The sequence below is a fragment of the Pleurodeles waltl genome, chromosome 4_2 (genome assembly GCF_031143425.1).
Source record: "Pleurodeles waltl isolate 20211129_DDA chromosome 4_2, aPleWal1.hap1.20221129, whole genome shotgun sequence".
Taxonomy (NCBI): domain Eukaryota; kingdom Metazoa; phylum Chordata; class Amphibia; order Caudata; family Salamandridae; genus Pleurodeles; species Pleurodeles waltl.
In genome coordinates, this window is record NC_090443.1 from 399,838,292 (window position 1) to 399,860,133 (window position 21,842).

General features: G+C 41.6%; 1 protein-coding gene across 3 annotated transcripts in view; it reads left to right on the forward strand.

Moving 5' to 3' along the window:
• Positions 1 to 3,036, forward strand: part of ASTN1 (astrotactin 1) — a 536,836-nt gene extending 533,800 nt beyond the window's left edge. For all 3 annotated transcript variants that reach the window (XM_069231561.1, XM_069231562.1, XM_069231563.1), the window contains one exon: positions 2,674 to 3,036. In XM_069231561.1, coding sequence (XP_069087662.1) covers positions 2,674 to 2,911 — 238 coding nt within the window. In that variant the 3' untranslated portion in view covers positions 2,912 to 3,036. The remainder of the gene's footprint in view (positions 1 to 2,673) is intronic.
• Positions 3,037 to 21,842: the final 18,806 nt, after the last annotated feature.

Here is a 21,842-nt window from a genome sequence, read left to right on the forward strand (position 1 = left end):
TGTGATGGATATCCCATCCCCCATATGATAAGTGCATTATATCCAATGGTACCTGTAATAAGGCGGACGGGATATCCATCATGTTTGTGAGGAATAACCCATACACTGAACTCTACCTCTGGCCCAAAGTTTTCATTGACCAAATAGCAACTAACGCATCTTTGAGTGTTGTAGTCTTCTTGTCTTCTACCATACAGATTCTGGTAAGCTGAAGGTGTTTGTTTTGTAGGAAATCTTCGATGTGATAGATCTTTTTGTTGTCAGACAAACTATTGTGGAGCCCTACCTTTGAATGTTTCAAGGAGTCCACACTACAAAGTACGAATGGCTTGTTGGCAAAACAGACTCATGAGATCAATGCTCAAGAAACAGGTTCTCTGAAATGTAGAGATTTCCAGGATGGCACAGATCTTGAGTAACAGGAGATGAAGAGGGATTCAGGTTGATATACAATTATGAGTCTAAGCTATTACAAAAGACTAACAAGAAGGCTTAATATTGAAAGGAGAGATGCTCTATTATGGAGTGACATCGCATTGTAGAGTGAGCCAGTCCTCTAGTTCTCTTGGTTGGGGTTGTCACAACTTTGTGCTTCCTTTTGGTTGCAGCCTACTGAGATTATATGGACACTTACAGCTATTTGATGGTTATATACATGGGGTGCAGACTTTGATCCCCTGGACCTACCCCGGCATGCCTTGATACTCCACCCTTAACCCCATTCCTTCCCACCAGGACCTTCCCACTGACATCATCTGCCAGCTCAGAGCAGGTGGAAAATATCAAGGGAAGTGTCTCCAGAATTGAGGAAAACTACATGGAGAAAGAACCCGATATTTCTAGATCAGTATGATTGTTTCACATTATGTGGACTGGTGGTGCAGTAAGAAGTGATCTATGCTTAGTTAGGCATGCACATGGCTGCACTTTATTTATTTGCTGTCCATTTTCAATCCCTTAATTTATAAGGGGTGATCTTTAAGGTCTGGTGGGCTCTTCACTCTTGTGGGTATGAAAGTGCTCCTATTCTGCTCCTACACCCACTAGGGCTGATGGAGAAACCTTCTTGAGAAGATCTGCCTTTGCTCCTGAACGCTCAGTGGCTCAGGAGCTTTCTCGGGTGGGAATCAAAAACATGTCAGATTCGTCTGTCTTGTAAACCTGAGTTTGAATTTGCCTGTGTGGCTGAGTGGGGTTGTAGTAAGTATTGACAGCATCTGTTAGTAATCGGTACCACTGCAATCATAGGCTTCATACATAAAATACTGATTCCTAATTGTTTTCTGTATTCCACTAGGAGCCCGTGTGGTTTATGAGCTTGACTTTAACTCTGATTTAGGCAAAGTCTAGCTGGTTGCTTCTGAATATTGCAACCTTTATTACCAGTGCCTTGTTAATGAACAGTCCCTGCAGTTGTGCGTGGATCGCAATTGAAAGTGGTGCAATTTTTATTAAACACAGTGATTAATGTGTCCAATAAAGACAGTGCCTTCGGACTTTTTCAATACATTTCAGCAGGTTCTCTAAGGATTTTGGGGAGAAGCCCTAGTAAATCTCCAAATATACACACTTTGGTGCAGAAAGAAGCAAAGCCTGCATCTCAGGACCCAGTTTTGAAAGCTGAATCTGTAAAGGCCTTATATTTTATTACTTTTTATTTTGTTTTATTCCTAATTTTGGAGTGCTTGATTAGACATGGTCAAAACATCTAAATGAAATGGAATGGCTATTGTGGTGATTTCCACACAATGATGGATCTGGAGGAGAGGAAAGCTTCTCTTAAAGATAATAAACCAAACCGTTGTTAACTTTATGACAAGATTTGAACTTAGGGACGAAGGAGAGATCTATGTTGAACACAAGCCAATGCTTTTTACTTTCAGTGCCATTGCTGGTGCCTTCACCAGTGCTATGTGCTAATTCAATGTTGTTGTGTTTCCAATTGTGTCCTTCAGTGATAGAATGTAAGAGTTGGATCCATTCAAACAAAGGGCATTCTCTTTTATATGTAATAAAACGTTTTGAAAAAACTGTCACCACACCTGATTTACCAGTAGAGAAATTAATGTGTAGATCCCAAAATAGATTTTTCAGAAAGTAGTCAGGACTGTTGAACAAAGGTGAGGTTCTGCCAAAGGGAGTATGTCTTATACTTTTTAAAACTTGTATCATTGCCTCGACTTACAGATTATTGTTTTGTTTATGTGCTGTTTGTATCTCAGCCCCTAGAATAACATCAAGTTTTAAGAGTAAGCATTGACTGCTTACTATTAAGTAAAACTATAAAGTAGAAGGTTCTTGGCATTTCAGTGAGCTCGCAATAGCATCTGTTTCCTGGGGTTCCAGGAACAGTTAGCAATATTTACTGTAACGATTACCTAGTTGTCTGTCAGTTCCTTGAACCTAGAAACCTTACTTAATATCCTATTTATTTGCTTCCTCTTTTTTGGGCTAACTTTCTTCTTTTATTCTTTTTCTTGTTCTTTCTTGCTTTTCCCTATGTATCCCTCTTTTTTCTCTTCACTGTCCTTTAGACCTTCCATATCTGTCTTTTTTCTCTTTCTGTCTCTCATCTTCACTATCTTCCATTCTTGCCTCACTCCTCTCTCACTTTTCTTTCCTCCTCTTAATTTCCTTGCTCATTCCTTTCTTTCTCTCTCTCTTAATGTGCAGAAAAGCCACACTCATCCTCTCTCAGCTGGATATTCTGAGCGGCTGGTGCAGTAGCCTTGTCCAGGAGCCCAAGATCACACTACAGCGCACCACCCTAAAGTACCTGGCCTGCCGCTATAGTGAGATCAAACCACATGGGTTGAACTGGGCTGACCTCAGCCGGGACCTCAAGAAGACCTGTGAGGAGCAGACCTTGGCTGTCTATTACAATGACTATGGAGAAAGCAGAGACAACTAACAAAAGTCCTAAGAATGTGGACCTTGTCTGGACCCTGGCTGACTCTAGAACTCAGGTCCCACCGCAAGTTCATGGTACATAAGACCACAGGAAGCAATCAAACTTAGGAATGTGAAATGTCTGGGCCTATGGAGTGCAGTACAGTGGAAACACACTGTTGGTCTCATTCCATCCACCTCTGAACGATCTGATGGTTGCAAGTGGTCTTGCAAAGTCTTCGTCTACAAGACTGTGATAACTAATGATTCTTTCATCCATGAGATACTGCTCCCACACAGTAAGCAGGTACCAACCCTGAGAAGCAAGTAGATGTTGGCCCACCCTGTCCTGCCTTGTAATGGGTGTCACATGGAACTTATAGGCCTTCTTCTTGTGCTTGCTTGTGCTGATTCAAAGCCTCATCAAATCAAACTCAGTTTTTCTCATTCCTTGAACCTCCTGAAGATCCTGGCATCACATTTGGCCCAAGAGGTGTCAGATATCTCCTGAGTGTGCCTCAATTTCCCTGGTTTCCTAAATTTTCTTCCTTGCATGAGGGTTTGGCTCAGCTCTACCACCCAGGAGTCCTTCTCGCAGCGAGTGCCGGCAGGACTGTCATGCCCTGGTTCTCAAAGAGATGGTCAACAGCTGCTGGTGCTAGGGTGGACTATACTTTTAGGACAATAGCTCGATCAGTGGTTTCATTACGTGCCTGCCCACAGGGGCAATATGGTGAACAAATTCCCAGAATGCTACCTCGTTTAGCGGTCCTGATTGGTATACATAGTCAAACAATACCTATGGCATAATGATAGCTTACAAAGCCTCTCCAAACCTTTTGCATCTTCCAGCATCTACTGGGAAATTCCATTGAAAGAAAACCTTGTAATATTATTTCATCAGAAGGAGACTGAGGGCCAATCTCCCAAGGGGATTTGTGAACATGTTTCCCTTGCAAAAGATTTAGACCCAGATTTAGAAAGCTTTAACGCCACATTGGTGTACTTTTGTTTACGCTAATGTGGCGTTAGGATTCAAAAAAACGCTGTGCCATATTTACAAAGTGGCACAATGCATGCATTGCACCACTTTGTAACACCTTGTGCCACACTATGCCTGCGCCAGGCATAATGTATGTAAGGGGGGCATTCCCCCATTATGGCAGCCAGAAAAATGGTGTAAAGAAATCTAAAAGATTTGTTTGTGCCATTTTTAGCAGCATTTTTTAAAAGCTGCTCTGAGCAGGCGTTAAAAGTAGGCACACCATTTATTAAAATGGGGCTCTATGTACTTTGCAGGACTAGCGCCAACATTTGTGGTGCTAGTCTTGCAAAGTACATCAAAAGCATCAAAAATGTTGACGCTATTGCCCCTACCGTGCGCCATAGTGCACTGTATATTAAATACAATGCACACATGGTTGCGGTAGGGAGGCGCTAAGGTGGCCCTAGAAAAGTGGCACTGCATTGGATGCAGCGCTACTTTTCTTAAATATGCTCCTTAGTTTGATAGAGTGCATATCCTTTCACTTTTGCTCATAGTTATCCGAGGCCAGTCTTAGGAGAAAATTGAGGTCTATTAGAACAGGTGACATTGAGGTGGTAGGGGTGGTGGTCTCCCGGGCCAGCTGCAAAACAGGAAGAAAAAATGGATTAAAATTGAAAGGTCCCTTTCTGTTTCACCACTGTTACATAGTGTAATTTAAGGCAAGTTCAATATCATTACGGCAAGTCTTTTCAGCTGATGAGCAAATATGTTGGGATGCCTTTTGAGCCATGGGCACATGAAAGGCAAGGATGCTCACTTGCAGACATGAGTGGCATTTTTGGGATTATTTCTTTTGTTTAATGTGTTTATCCCCGGAGAGAACGTTTGCACTCCCAATAATACTTCTGTGGTTTTCTTTGTTATTTGAGGTTATTGTGTTGTACAGTCCAGCTGTGATATATACGCCATTGCAATAGTGATAGATCTAATCAGCCATCTGAAATTGCATTATCACTTTCCAACCTTCCCATTTGTAGACATCATAACAAGATCTGCTTTCAAGTATTGATTGACATAGTATGATGCCCCCTTCATGAGTGGTGATCTCATCATTTTTAAGAGTCATCAGTAACCTTGCTCCATTTCTTCCCCGACTGTATCATCTTACACCTCTGCTTTCATTCACTATCATGATAACATTGGCCTCTGTCCTTCAGTGGTGGAATCCAAATCTATTGTTTGCCTCTGGTGATGTCCTAGTCAACCTCCTCTTAGTTGTAACTAGCTAATCCCTGATGTCATGGGTGACATCATTCCCATTTCTGCCCCACCAATGAGAACACATGACGCCTCAATAGAACATTGACATCACAGTGATTTATGGTTCTTCCAGTGATGCTTTAATTAACTTGTCTGACATCACAACACATATATCCATGCAGTGACAACATAATCTATTGACTCTCAGTTGTGACCTCATAAAGTGATCACTACTGCATTATTACATCAAAGTTCACTTCTCATAATTGCATTAAGGTCCAATTCCAATTTCACACTGTCTTTAAGTGCCAATTCTCTCCATTCAGTCATATCATGATCAGAACTTCTCCCTCCATTGAGGTCATGAGCTTTTTTTCTGCAGTGACCATATGTATGATCCAATTCCACCTATGCAGTGATATCATAGTCAGATGTTCTCTGTGCTCTTAGATCATGATCACATTTATTTGGTGCACTGACAACATGATCCAGCTCTATCTGTACACTGACAGCATGATCCAATTTTCCTTGTGCGCTGATATTATGATCCAATTTCCTTTCTAGAGTGACACCATGAGCCAGTTCTCACTGTGCACTAACAATGTGATCCCATTGCCTTTGGCTACTGACTTCCTTACCAAGTTCCCTTTCTGCACTACTCATTGAGCAAATATTCTGCCTCCACTGATGCAGTGATAAGTGAGCAAGTAATCTGTCTCTACTGAATCAATGAGAACCATGATCAAATAATCTCCCTCCAGTGATGCACTGATACACATCTCCCTCCACTGACACACTGATACTTCAGTCAAATAGTCTGCCTCTACTGACACACGGATACTACAATCAGGGCCAGCTTTAGGGCGGTGCGACCGGTACGGCCGCACCGGGTGCTGACCTGGATGGGAGGGCACTGACCTCAGCGGGGTGCTGTGTTTAGCAATAACTTGCTAAACTTGTGATTTAAAAGCACCTTCTCAAAAAATTCCTTGTGCATCCAGCCTTCAGAAAGCAATTAAAATGTCAAGATAACTCTTGACATTTGTGAGATGGGCGTTTTGTTCTAGTGGTAGCTTTGACTGACCATATAGTAGTGCAGAGGGTTAATAAGCCTGCTGCAAAGAACAGAACTGTATTTGACGTGGCTAGCTGAGTGGATTAGTAAAGCCAACCTTCACATGCGCTTTTAAACAAATGAAATGTATAAGAGAGAGGGGCAATGGAGAGATGAGCACATTTTTGCTGGCTGGTAGTGAGGGAATCCGAGGTGGTAGTCATGGGGTGGCGGGCACCAAAGCAAAAATTGCTTCAGCGGGCTCCCTCGGCACTGAAGCCGGCCTTGACCGCAATCAAATAATCTGCCTCCACTGACGCACTGATACCATAATCAAACAATCTGCCTCCACTGACACACTGATACAGCAATCAAATAATCTGCCGCCACTGACATAATGATCCATTGCTTCCCGTTTACCGCTGAACTCTCTCCCTGTGGGCACATCATTGCTCAATCGTTCCCTGCACTGACTTCTTTGCACTTTTTCTCCCTGGTTTACCTTGATGTTGAAAGGAAGAAGACTGAGGATTATTCATCTCTGGTTTCTACCCTGTGGATGGCAAAAGGAAACAAGGCACCCTAGCGCCCAACCATGTCACACTTCCCTAGACAAATGAGTTGTTTTATCAAAGCAAACCCCAGTGCTCTTGGCTGCCGCAGCACTCATTGCACCTTGACTACAAAGGGGCTGTAGGGACAGTGACATACAGAAGACCCACAGTGCTCTTTACATATGGCATAGGATGATGGCGAGGGACATAGTCTGTGCTTAGGGTAGGAAATAGACTTTCCAAATGTTTTTTGAAATTATATACAAATAGCCAACAATGCACTTATGTTTATGCACATGGGAAACGTTAAGCCCATTGTACCTGTGACTTTCATATTTTGGGGCCAGGCATTGTGAGTGATTTCTTAGTTCTTTTCTCTCCCCCATTTCATAGAGATGGTGCTTCTCCAAGGGAAAGAGAGAATTCATCAACCTCAGCCTTAAGAGATGCTCTTTGAGAGTGAGAGTCTGAAGGAGTGTTCTCTGAGGGTATAGATAGTACTGAGTTTCCAGGCACATTCAACCATTGGCCTCGGCTGAAGGTTTTAGCTAGGGTGAGAGAAAGTTCAGGTGTTAGACACACTGGGGTCTTAGACAGAAGGGTTGCCTAATAAGCGTGAAATAAAGTGAAACTTTTAACTTGCCCACCTCCCTGTCCTATTGTGAAGGTGTGACATCTAATGGCTTCAGAAAGTCCAGCTTCCGGGAAATTTCAGACTTCACCTTCCATCTCAAGAGTTTATCTCTGAGAGTGAGAGGGAAGGTTCAGGTTTTAGACTCTGTGGTAGGATCAGACTAGGTGCCGGTGAGTCTACAGCAAGATGCCCTTTGAGCAGCAAATAATACCCATTTTCACATAGTGACCACCAATTATTTTAATAACGCTGCTTATCTTGCAGACAAGCTGACCATCTCTGGTAGTTCCCAGCACACCCGCAGCCAGAACACCATTAGACTGCAGACTAAGAACTGTAAAAAGCAAAACGAAAGCAAGGCAGCAGGCCTCTTCCATCAATGCACCTAGGATCAATAACATACCCATGTCAATCAGGATCACCCCTTTGCTGCTCCAAATTAGGAAAGAATTGAAGATGCACCCCTTTAAAGTACACTACATCACAATACAGTACTTGCCCACATATCAGCTACCATTTCTATCGCTTGTTTAATATATACATAAAGAATAATGGTGGTTATGACACAAGTGCCGCACATCTGTTATTCTACCAACATGAAGGGGACTCCATATTAGGTTTAAATAATACTAGTGCTCTTGTGGTAAAAACTCCATGCGACCCAGGAGTGTAATGGTACTCCTAGAAAATCCTAGGAACAGCAATATACCAATGACTTTATCAAAGCACTCGATACAATAATAACTCAAGTAGGACAGTTACCGTCCATGAAAACACAGTGACAATGGCATTTCTTCAAAATCCATTTAATGCTTGTTGCTTGTTTAATTTATGCTTCTCTTTGCCCATTGTACAGTGCTCTCCTGCCTTTTAGCTAAGTTCACGCTATAGAAATACCACAAACGTACATACAAAAAATCCTTGTCTTGGTTTAAACTTACAGACCACAGATAGCTGGTCCTTAACATTTTGCATCTCTACTGTGGCTACCCAGTAAACAAATGATTCTCTGAACTTTGCCTCAGCTTGAAAGGAGCACTGTCTGATGCATGGTGGAAGACAGGAAGGTAAAAGGGACTTCATGTTGTGGTCTGGGAACCATCCCAACGTTAACAATAAACAAAGTACATGAAGCATTATCTTTGCAGAGTACTGTGTCATTGGCCACTATACCAATCCAGCTGAGCCAAAGTTAATTCAAATCAACAATCTGTTTTGAAAAAGACCAGAAAGATTGCTTCTGATGGATTCCACTTAATGTCCTTCCACCAGGCACTCCTTGACCTTCCTCTAAGGTAGCAGCATTAATTCCGGAAGTGGCTTTCTGGGGGAGTTGTCGGCATGCTGTTCATTACACATAATCGTAACCCATTGCACATATACATATACATGCATGCATGTAGAAAAAAAACTATGGGGGTCTCTGGATTATAAACCTATAATGTCATTGAGAAGTTCTCCTGCCATCGTAAATCATAATACGAAGATCAAAAAGATAGGGCTATTCATTTCTTCGGAACCCCAAGATGGCATTATAGGCTTTTAATATGCAATGACCAAGTAAATGTATTATGGTCTTTAAATGGGTTCAGTATAAAAAGTTGAATTTAAAGCAGCGAGTACCGCAACAAAATATTGAAATAAAACTGGGTCTAAAGCTCGAGAATCAAATTAGGATACATTTGTGATAATTTTAAACAATTACAAAGTGTATAGAAAAGACAATAATAATAAATTTTTATTTTTCAAATTAGCTGCCGGAATTTTCACTGTTAGGTAAGAGTTAGAGGGCTACTCTTTTGCATTTTATTGTGCTGTTTTGAAAGCTAATTGGCAACAGTGGAAGCTGTTAGCAGATGAAGTGTGAAACTAAGGGGCATATTTAAGATCCCCTACCGCCATTCTAACATCACATTAGCATAATTGTTTTATGCTAATGTGGCGTTAGGAGGCCAAAACACTGCACCATATTTACAAAGTGGCGCAGTGCATGCATTGCGCCACTTTGTAACCCCTTGTGCTACATTATGCCCGCGCCAGGCATAATGTATGCAAAGAGGGCATTCCCCCATTAGGGAGACCGAAAAAATGCTTTTAATACCTGTTCAGAGCAGGCGTTAACATGAGGGTTCCATTGGTTACAATGGCCCTCTTGGTGCTTTGCAGGATTAGCGTCAAAATGTTTGGCGCTAATCCTGCAAAGCGCCGGACTAGTATAAAAAATTCTGACGTTAGTCCCCTAGCTACCGCCATGGTGCGCCGTATTCTAAATACGGCACACACATGGTGGCATTAGGGGGGCACTAAGGGGCATAAGAAAAGTGGCGCTGCACTGTGTGCAGTGCCACTTTTCTAAAATATGCCCCTAAGGATCTTAAAGGAAACAATTAAACTAAATACTGAAATCAGATATTTATATGTCAGGAGAATGGGTTATTAAAAAATGTTATTCAATATTAAAACACTCTTTTCATTAAATACCTTAAAACAATCAATGATAATCTGAAACTTGGAAAGATCTGTTTTTATGAATTTCTGTAAAATCCCCTTTCATTTACCACAAAAAAGTATTGGTGGCATAAAACACAAAAGGAAATACGCACATTCTAATGACTTGTTTGTCTATAGCTCTTCATAGCCCCTGAGTGCTGCAAATAACATGTGTTGTTACTCAATTCAATAGTTTTCAATTTACCGATTATTTCCGGTAGTTGTCATCAGCATTATAAACAAGATGAAAGCTTTACAGTAATAAAGGCCCCAGTCACCTTTGCCGATATTTTTAAAGCATCAAGAACCACTCTGTATGTAATAGAAGAACCTCAAGAACAGGTAAGGAATAGCAGGAATGTTCACTTCCCCCACACGGACCCAAAATGTCCTAGAGACATAAACACTATGAAAGGGTCAGAACTGCAGCCTTCATGTTGAAAAGGTACTGCAAATATTGATTCACCAAAATCCATCATATTGATTAAGATTCTGTGAATGAACTGCAGTCAGGTGCAAAGCCACTGGCGTATTTTTCTTTTATTTCTAATGGCAGAGTTTTATACGCTGTAAATATTCATCAACTCTACTGAGAACTAAAAGGCCATATCACAGAGATGAAAATCTATTAGATATATCATCAATGTATGTAAAGTTAGGGATAGATTGATACAATCGGTTACTAGCGTGGTTAACACATGCACTTGGACTATATTGTAAGAATAGTTGCCATATGCTGAAGATTGCATAGGCAAAGATGGCCACTTGGTTTGCACAATAGTGTAGGCAGCTTGGTCTCGGCAACTGTTGAAATAGGTTATTGAGAGAGTAAAATCAGCACATAGAGGGCATTGCAGGCTGTCAGGCTTATGTCTAGCAATAGAGCATATGGAATATTAGTTGAGATTAATAACTACAGACTTCAACTAGAGTTTTTAAAATTTATAAATAATGGCGGGTCTGTGTGCCATTTTTGACTCACAGTTTACAATAGGACCTCCACAGGACCTTTTCTATGTCTACAGCTCAAAAAAAAATTGTGCACTTGTTTTCCATTTACAGAAGAATAGATTATTAAAAATATAGGTCTCCTAGTTCTGTTGTGTCAGAAGATGTAAATGTTTTCACTGTCTTATCCAATGAGAACAATGTTTAAGTCATAAGGTCTACACTTCTTCTATTTCTTCTATTGCCAGTGAGTGCTCTGGGTGAACACATTGGGGCATAATTACAAGCCCCTAGCACCACAGCAGCGTCACTTTTTGTGATGCTCCAGTGGCGCTGTGCACTGCGCCGTATTTACAAGGCAGCATTAAGCCACTTTTTGTGCCTTAACGCTACCCTGTAAATAATATCCCTTCACGCACAGCACTTTGCATGGAAGGGGCTTGCAATGGGTGTTGCTGTGGGCGTTCCACAGCAACACTCATTGACTTTTGACGCTGCCTCAGATTTACGAGATTTTGTGAATCTGAGGCAGCCCCAAAATCTAACACCACCCGAGGGTGAAAGCATTTCTCCTCGTTTTTTGCTCTTTCTATGTGTGCTTCAGAAAGCAAATCACCATTGAAGATTCTTTTTATGCAGGAAGGTATTCCTTTCTGCACAAAAACATGTTCCCCTGCAATGCACCCATCCTTGCACCATGGCACAAGGGTGGCTGCGTTGGTGCTTGGCAGCTTATTTAGCACCAGGGCAGAGGGAAAAAGGGATGTGCCGTATTCTAGTAAATACAGTGCATTTCTGCATTTTAGAAGTGATGCAGTGCGAACTGCCAATTTTGGAGCGACGGCCTCGCTGCACCACTTCTTCTATGCTTCTATGTTTGGTTCACACACATACACACACACAATGTGCGTGAATTCATCTTTTCACTTAAAAATGCATCCTTTTTAGTAAAAGCCAAGAAGAACTTTACACATTAAATGGGTGCTCGCACATTTCTACGATTTCACCATACTTTGAGATTTACATTAATATTTTATCAAATCACGGCAACTTCTTTATGTGGTACCACCGGCAAAGACTAATAAGAGCAAAGAAAAGAATAATGTGGTAAAACTAATTTACATAGTGTGACGCCAAATCCTGTGCAAATGGTACTTCTTCATTTCACTATTGCCATCAAATGTTGCACAGAACTCCAAATGAACCCTAAAGACAATGGTGTCACATTTCTAAGTGGAAAGAAAGTTTGAAATCCGGTCTGACCACTAAGTACTAGATTTCAGTGCTATAACAATTAAAGAAAAGTGACAAAACATCTATTTTATTGTGCAGAGAACATGAGAATTTCCCATAGACCCCGGTGCTGCTCCTTAACCCTAGTGTACAGGTTGGACCAGATCTGGGTACACACATTTTCACTGAGGAATGACCTTGAGTGTGACAGCTACTTCAAAACTTGACTGCAGGTCTAGAGTAGATAGCTACTACATTTCAGACCAGGTGGAGGTTAGCACATTGCTCAGAGAATACAAATGCATTAGTCTTGGAGATTAAAATGTAATTCAGAGAAGACAGTAGCTGCGCATCTTGCCTGTTGGTGGATCATATGTGCATGGCGGAAACAGTCTTACTTAGATATGGGGATATAGAAACTTTTCTGACTCCTACAAAGGGATAAGAACATAAGAAAACAGATTTTAATAGTCACAAACACCAAGGACCTTCTTACAACCTTGACAGAGGGGTTTCCTCCATCACAATTCTGACGGATATCTTGTCTGCCGTATTATGATCCCATTACTTTGCAATGGAGACCGTAACACGGCGGACAGGCTATCCGTTACATGTGTGATGGAGGAAACCCCTCGGTCAAGGTTGTAATAAGGCCCAAAATGTACAACTGTTAAAATGCTTAATTCTTTGTTCAATCTTAAATGTTCTAGTAGTTTTTCTATGCTGTTTTCCCTTAGCCTTTAGCAAAGTGTCTCCTTAACAGCGAATGAGCCAGCGGTGCAGACTTAGCTGAGCTTAGTTTGTAAAGCTCCATTAACTTTCATAAGGTTGGGAAGTTGCACAAAGGTTGAAGCATTTAGTAAATCCTTTAATCTGAGAACTGCAAAGCCTGTGAGAAACTCAAGTAAAACGCTCCTTCTGTGGTAATTATATGTTCCAGAGATGGAAGGTCTGTGTTGCGTGGTAGTCACTGGGAGATGTGATGTTCAGCACCAGAGACTGTCATGCCATTTTCTTACAACACATACTTTTCTTTCTGAAGGTCAGCAAGTTTAAGTCTTTGTCTCATGTGACCTGGCAAACTGAAACCTGGCACAGGAGAAGCACATTTCCTTATAAATCATTTTCTTTCTGGAAGGTACATTCTAGGGCAGCAGTCTTTACCTTTTTATAAATTTCCACGTGACTTTAAGTATTCACATAAAATCTATCTGAAATTTGTAAATATCTCAATAGCAAATGTTCTTCTCTTCTTCAATTGCTTTGTTTCATTTGTCACCTTTCCGTCCGGGGTCATCAACAGCAACAAACAAGTGACAGAGGCAGAGCTTGAATTAATCTCAGCCACTAACAATCACATGACCTGCATTAAATTCCATCGTTTTTCACCCAGTTTCTACTCCAGGAAGAGACCTGCCATATGCAATACTGTTTTGTTGGGTTGCTTGTATTCCATTTCAGAAGGGACAAGGCCTGGCAGTGCAGACTGGATGGGTCTTATTGGAGTCTGACCAAGGTTGATTTGCAAATGACTGGTTATGGTCAGTAGTCAGATGGTAGGCAAAAAACGATGGACTGGATTGTGGCTCAGAGCAGTTACCAGTGGTTGAGATTAATTCTAGCAATCCATACATTACTTGTTTATTTTATTTTCCATCCTGACAATAATCTGTTGACAATGTTTTCTAAAAAAAAAATTTTTCTGGCCAAGAAGTAACGTCAGTAAATTCTCAGCCACATCAAAAGTTGATCCATTCCATGGAATTTTAAAGCCTAGAAGATTGAATAGAGAGAAACATACTTCCTTATATGAACAATAAGAGCAAAGACCCTATCAGCTAGAGTACCACTGAAAGAGATAAATTTCTTTGTGAGCAAATTTTATCCCATGGAAAACACAACTGCTAGAATGTCTTCGTCCATGCTCGCTGAGATCAAACTAAGACCATTGAGCATTCAGTCTGTGTCAACTTAATTCAGAATGATTCATACTTTTTTGCAAGGGTGAAGTGAGTGTGATTTCAGGGTCCGCCTTGGAGACATGCACTCACAATTGTGGATCGGTAACCTACTACTAATGCCCTAAACATTTGACTGGCGTACGTTTTTGGCCTTATTGTGAACTTTTTTTAATTTGATCGCTGCTGCCTCTGTTGCGAAGCAAAAAGAATAGGATGATCCACAGTGATTACGCTCTAGTATGTCCAGAGTATGATACCGAAAATAAATAAAATACTTACAGAGGCATATAACTGTGAGTTGATTACTTTCAGAAAAATTTCTGAGGGGTGTCCATATCCTGAAATCGCACATGATGCAAAAATAGCTTTCATATTAACGTCATAAATTGACGGCTTCTTTCTTCTCTTGTTCGCCTCGTTGCAGCACAACATTTTCACAGTACTATTGACTTGGGTTGAGGGGGTTAAATGCAGTGCATTTCATTCCCTTGCCACAATCATCATTTGGGCCTGTGTTCATTTGTGTCTGATATACTTTATGTACTCCTTCACCGATATAATGGATTTGCCATCCTCTTGACCAACTACTTCTTTGCCATGTTTTTGGTTCCATTGTGGCCCCAGTTACTACCGCACCATTTGTGATTGGTGCAAGGTTAATAGAGAGTGCCTGCTAAGTACCCTTTGGGGATGGGGCACCTTTAACACACCTAAAAATGAGGGCTTTCCCAATCAGCCATCAATCAATGAACCTTTCTGAAAGAAAAACTAAATCATTGACCTTCTTGTTACACCATCAAAATTCATTTAATGATTATTTGAACATTTAAAAACCTTAAAATGCCATCATCCTTTGTGCAGAACGCTAAAGGAAATGGCACAATTTATTGTATACTATAAAAATTTCCCAACACTCGTGTCACCCATTTGCTGTAGCGAACACTCTTTGTTATTCTATAAATCCAACAACTGACTATTAAAAATAAAATAATGATAAATCTAGGATCTCTAGTAGTAGCTTGGATACCTAATTGTTGAAATTACCTACTATGTGAATCAGTCTTATTTATTCCCCACTGAGGGTGCTGATAGTCACAGTCTTTAGAACTATTTCATTATTTCGTGTTCAGGTGGGATTGCATCTGAAGGCATAGCAGGTCACTTCCCAGTTTTCATGATGTTGTACGTTTCGACCTCTTAGGCAGGAAAACAATTTGATGAGGTCTTCATCAGGAAATTGGATTCTCAGACTCAAATAATCCTTTTATGTGCATTAAAACGTCTGGAATAGCGGCACATTCGACAACCCAGTAATGTCTACTGCTGCCTTTCCAGTATTGCCTTCTGACATGCCTCTCACTGGGGCTGCCAAAATACATGCCTTATGGGTCAGCAGTGTCTGAGTGAGCCTACAGAATGGTATCTTTGGAATCTGTGTGGTGATATTAACACATAGGACCAGAGTAGACATTGAGATATGCTGGTTGAGAATTCTCGCTAAGTGTGTGAGTAATCTCTTTATTCAGCCCAGGTCTATGTGTGAATGCATTTGTGCTGCATTGGCCTACTTAAGGAGGCCATCACTAGCCCAAGACTTAGGGACATAACACACGTTTACTAAATCCTGTGTGCTGATTGCGCCTTCAGGCCAAGTGCACCCATATTTTTACTTTAACCAGTTGTGCCAATGTCACCAGGTTGAATTCAGCCCAAACTAATGCACACTAGTTTTGATCTTGGTGCCAGTTTTACTGAGCTTTGCACAGCTTCTTGTTGATGTAGTACAGTATGTAAAGTTGTTCAGTATAAACACTCCTTTGATTACAAAGTCAACAATTTCACAGGCTGTGCACAACTTTACAACCTCGATGCGCATTGCCAATTGTATGGTGATGAAAACAGCCAGTGCATCAAATAGTGCCAGCGTCACCATCCGAAGCATGTGTGTTTAAATCAGCATTGAGGTTTCCTGAGACAGTATGAGCTAAAATACTATGAAAACAATTGTGACGATAAGTGGCACAATGATCATGGCTGTTCCCTCCTGCAGTATCAATTTTAATCTCCTCTTTTCCTTCCCATATAGAGTACCTTACGATACAAGGCGAGTGTGTTAAGTTTTTATTTTTAACCCCTAGTATAGGGCTTTGCGGGGACAAAAAAAGATATATGGGGGCGTTCTCTGAAATGGATGTAGTTTATGTAATTATAGGTGTAGCTTATAAACATAAATTAAATTTTTGTGATTCCCATAGTGTTCCACCTGACTGGTTAATTTTGTCTGTCGTTGAGCTTTCTATTATTGCGTCCAGCTATATAACACAACAACTGACATACACCTAAATCAGGCCAGGGCTATTGGCTTTGTCAATTGTTCTCTGTGTGTGATCTGCAGAGAAGCCAAGGATTGGATGGCCATGTATTCTGAATCCCTTTTTGACCTACGGTCGGGCACTTTGTAAAACTTGCAGTGCCGTCAGCCTCAACTGCAGAGCTCTCGATCATGGCTCGTTATAGACAAACACCTTATAGTGACTCAATTCAAAGTGTGCACCATAGAACAGTAATATGCTATATGATGAAAATACAAAAATACAATATATTAGAAACAGCTAACACTTTAATGGAGTGCAAGATTAAGTATAAACAAAAACTAAAGCCCATATTTATACTTTTTTTAGTGCCGCATGTGCGTCGTTTTTTGACGCAAAATCAGCGCAAACTTACAAAATAGAACTTAGGGGCATATTTATACTCCGTTTGCGCCGAATTTGCGTCGCAAATTCGACGCAAAACTAACTCCATATTTATACTTTGGCGTTAGACGCATCTAGCGCCAAAGTTCATGGAGTTAGCGTCATTTTTTTGCGTGAACACCTTCCTTGCGTTAATGAGATGCAAGGTAGGCGTTCCCGTCTTAAAAAATTACTCCCAGGCATGTGCGTGGTATTTATACTCCCGGGCAAAAATCACGCCCGGGAGTGGGCGGGGAAAAAAAACCTGCATTTGCGCCTCTTTTTAACGCCTGGGTCAGGGCAGGCGTTAAGGGACCTGTGGGCTCAGAACGAGCCCAGAGGTGCCCTCCCCTGCCCCCAGGGACACCCCCTGCCACCCTTGCCCACCACAGGAGGACACCCAAGGATGGAGGGACCCACCCCAGGGAAGAAAAGGTAAGTTGTGGTAAGTATTTTTTTTTTTTTGTGGCATAGGGGGACCTGATTTGTGCCCCCCTACATGCCACTATGCCCAATGACCATGCCCAGGGGACAGAAGTCCTCTGGGCATGGCCATTGGGCAAGGGGGCATGACTCCTGTCTTTGCTAAGACAGGAGTCATGTTAATGGCGTCTGGGCGCCAAAAAAAAATGGCGCAATTCGGGTTAAGACGATTTTTTTGCCTCAGCCTGACTTGCCCCATTTTTGGACGCCCAAACGCCATTTTTCCCTACGCCGGCGCTGCCTGGTGTACGTGGTTTTTTTTCACGCACACCAGGCAGCGCCGGTCGGCTAACGCCATTCAATAAATACGGCGCCCGCATGGTGCTTCAGAATGGCGTTAGCCGGCGCTAATTTTTTTGGCGCAAAACTGCGTTAGCGCAGTTTTGCGTCAAAAAGTATAAATATGGCCCTAAATTTTGTAAGTTTGTGCCGATTTTGTGTCAAAAAACGACGCAAATGCGGCACTAAAAAAGTATAAATATGGGCCTAAATCACTGACCTTAATAATTTTTACATTCATTGTTCAGAAATCGCAAGTGTTTTTACCAATAAAGTTAAGGACATCTTACAGGACCCTATAGGGTCCCGTTTCAATGTCTGTTTCAAATTACTGTGTGGTCTGAGACCCGAAGGGACCTGTCCCACTTAAAGCCCTGTCCCAGTTCTCTCTTTAAAATTATAGTTCACAAATAAAACTGCGTTGAATCTATTTTCCGGAGAATTTTATTTTGAATGAACTGCTACAATTTATTCCAGTTGCAATATGAATAGATGTTTAATGTTCCAAATATCTGTTGTTTTTCATTTTTTTCTTTCCCATTAGAATTGCCTTGTTTCCCCACTGGGCATATACAGACCAGCGGCCAACAACTCATTTTCCATAACCGGATCAAGTTTAAACCATATGCAACTCTCCAGCTGTAGATTTAAGTATAGCTACTGATATGAAATCATGTATTTTGTGGTGTGCATGGAGCGATTGGTCACAGTTTTTAAAGGATTTACTCTAGTGTCTGCTTGCGAGGATTATGTTGCGGTGGGCAGTTTTGTCTTGCTCAAGACGAGAATCTTAATTTAGGACTCAAATCGTAAGGAGGAAGTCATATGCGAAGGATCTGTGCAAGGTCACTCACTGTTGATGTCGCTTGAGGAGCTGACTTCCCTCAGGGCTTTTGTCAAACCACTTTGTAAAACAGAGAGTGACAAGGAGCTGGCAGCCAATTTGTCATATGCTGCATCAAAGGGCTGCAATGTTGTCAATTGCAGAATGGGTACTGTGTTTGATAAATATTTAATGTAATTCTTACTGGGACAAGCATACGTGCTCAGAAAGACAGAGCACAGAAACGCACTGAATATACTAAAAAATGCAAACACACCAAAAAACATCCCGACATAGTATGTACTGCCATGAACAAATACTTGTAAAAACATACCTTCAGGCATACCTTCACAAAGCACACAATTACCAAAACGCATGCAGACGTACATAGATATACCTACACAAAAACTGCACAATCATCAAAAAACAAAAATAAAGCAAATACACGCACACACGTGATAGAAAGCAATGCAAACACCATGCACAATCCCCAAAACAAAAATGAAAATAAACATGTAAACGCAACTAACTTGTGCACAAAGGCCCACATCCAGAAACTCATCTCCACTCACACAACACACATACATAATTGTGCAAAAAAACAAAACACATCACTCAGATAGACTTACAGCTTCATTTACCAGACCCAGTGTAATTTAGTGGCCACTCGTAATGAGGTCCCTGGTTGATTTAGCTGCTGCAGCATGTACAGATCTTCCAGAAATGTATTGCATTGAGTGTGAAGAGAAGGATAGTAAGTGCTAGCAAAGAAAAGGGTACTTGTGCTAAGTTCTGGTCAAAGTATATGGTCACCCAGGAGCAGGTATAGTTTGGCCATCCGATGTCACTGTGGCCCTCATTACGAGGCTGGCGGCATCAGACCGCATGCCTCGCCATGGCGGTCTTACTGCCGCGGATCCCATCGCGGTCTTACTGCCGAGGATCCCGCGGAGCTAGTTGTAGGGAATTCCAGATCTTTGGAACCCTATCCATATGGATCTGCGCCTTTGTCATGTTTTCTTAAATTCCCCCTTTTCATTTGTGTATTGGTTGATCTGAGGTTCCTCAGCACAATATTCTCCTGCTGTTCCCTTTACATGAGTTCTGGGCGCCTTTTCACAATTCCTCCTGCATGGTGCACAAGACTCTAAATTGCAGCTAGCCATGGCCCGAATGCAATGGAGTGCTTTGCCTGAGGGTTTCATACGAACACTTCTTTTATTTGAGTGCCTGTCTCAGCAGCTGGTTCTGCACATGTTGCAGTCTGTCAATTATTTTTTGGAAATCCTGTGTTGCTCACACTGCATGATCAGTTATGTCATGATGATTGTGCTTTGCAGGTCCATTGTGTGGTTTGCTCTGAAAAGTGGTAGGACTTTGTTGAGTAGAAGAAGTTAGACGTCAGTCTGTGTAACCTCTACCTTTTCTAGTACAGACAGAGTAGGTTTGATTCAAAGATTGTGCCTATATTCTTAAGCTGTCTCCTGGGTAGGTGCTGAGCCCAAGGATGGAGACAACTGGAAATGGATTGCTTAATCCCATTTACCCTAAGACATCAGAATTTCTGATTTTTAACCATTCAAGTGTGGAATTTTCCACTCAATCAGTAAACTATTGTTTTAGGGACTCTGTGTTGTTAGTTTGTTTTCTGTATCATCATGTAGCTTTGTGTGCATTTGGATCTTCTCAGCATGCAATAGAAAATGGCACTGGCCATGTTTAGTACACAGTGTTACGGGTGCCATGAATGTATGGAAAAGCATTGATTATAGCGCTGACCACAGTGATACAGCATAAAAGGATACTATTCATATCCATTGTTTTTGATTTTTGATACATTATTTGACCCACTCTAAGGCCTTGTCTGACATTTTGGTGAGGTCTCATAGCCTTTTTATCAGTCTTCTGTGGTGTATTGTATCCTGTGCAGTCCATCAGGATAGATAAATCAAGGCTGCCTCATAATCGTGATCCAGAGTAGTGGAGAGGTTTTCTTTGAGATTTTACTACTGAGGTTTCTGTTCCCCCATGGATCTGAATCCTAACTTGTGGTCATTTACCAGCTCATGTTGATCCACATACTAACTTTATTTTTGAGGACTTTTCTTGGGTGAGACAGATTTGGGATTTGCCTGTAGTTGGCCAAGACTTCATGGTCTGCCTGCTAAATGGTGGGTGGAATATCTTCCCTTGTGTGGCAACATGTCGTTGAGCTGTCGATGTTCAGGTCTTGTATGTGCCAGCATTCATTGAAGGAGGATCTTGAGACGTTCTCTGCAGGCAGTATGTCTTGAGCTTGTTTGATAATTTGATCAAAACATCTACTTTCCCTAGCCTCAATGCATAGAAAATTGTATCAAGAATGGGTGAGGGTTTGGGGATTTGGGGAATGATCTGGATTGTTTGCTAAGGGCTCTCAGTGTTTCGGAAGAGTATAGGTAGCTCATCAAGGGTTGGAGCAAGAGGCTTTTTCATTGCTTCTAGGTTAGACTTCTAGTGGAATACTTTTATTATTTACCTTGATTAAATAGATGTTTTCTCACTTCTTTGTAATGACAATGCCTGAGCATTTCGAATTGAGTTGTATTTATATCAGTATTGGATCACCTCCACTGCTGTTCATTGGTAAAACCATCTTATTTGTTCCTCTCTCAGTCTCCGGGTCTGTGCCTTCACTAGAGCTGCAGTTTCAAATTATCACTCCATCTTTCACTGTCCATAAGCTGGCTTGACATTTGGAGATGTTTAAAGACCCACCCCAAGCAGGTCAGTGGAGTGTGTGACTACACATGCTTGGCCCTTTCTTGCCCTCTTCCAGGTGACACCCACTGTGGGGCATTGTGCGCCTCCCTTGAGGCACCCTCCAAGTCTCTGTGCCTGTGTCGGTAATATGGGGAAGGAGAAAATGTGTACCCGAATCTGTATGGGACCAGGCCTCCATACAAATAATTGCACCCCTCCTTAACATTACACAGGTGCTAAATGTGGATCTGAACAAGGGGGGTTACAGAAGAAGACTGCAGAAGAGTCTGTGGCTGCTTCTGTAATATTGAAGTAAACTGGTTTGCAAACAGCGAGCACATATACAAACTGCATCTCCTGGAGCACCTTTATAATTCAACCACAGATTTTCTCTTAAGCACTTGGGGATCTGTCAAGCATGCTGCACTCCTACATTGTCATGTGTCAAGACTGAAGTCTGTAGGTTCTAGTGATTATCTCCCACATCTTTCTCCCATGGCCTTGTCTCCCCACTGTGGCCACACTTAGGCCCGTATTCATACTTTTTTAGTGCCGCTTTTTGACACAAAAACGGCGCAAACTTACAAAATGCATTTGTATTTTGCAAGTTTGCACCGCTTTTGCGTTAAAAAAATGATGCAAATGCGACGCTAAAAAAGTACAAATATGTGCCTTAGTGGCTTTCAGTCTCCTCTGGGACTTCAGAGGCGACATACACCATCAGATCTTTACCAGATTATGATAAAGGTAGTTGCTGAAAGGACCTGCT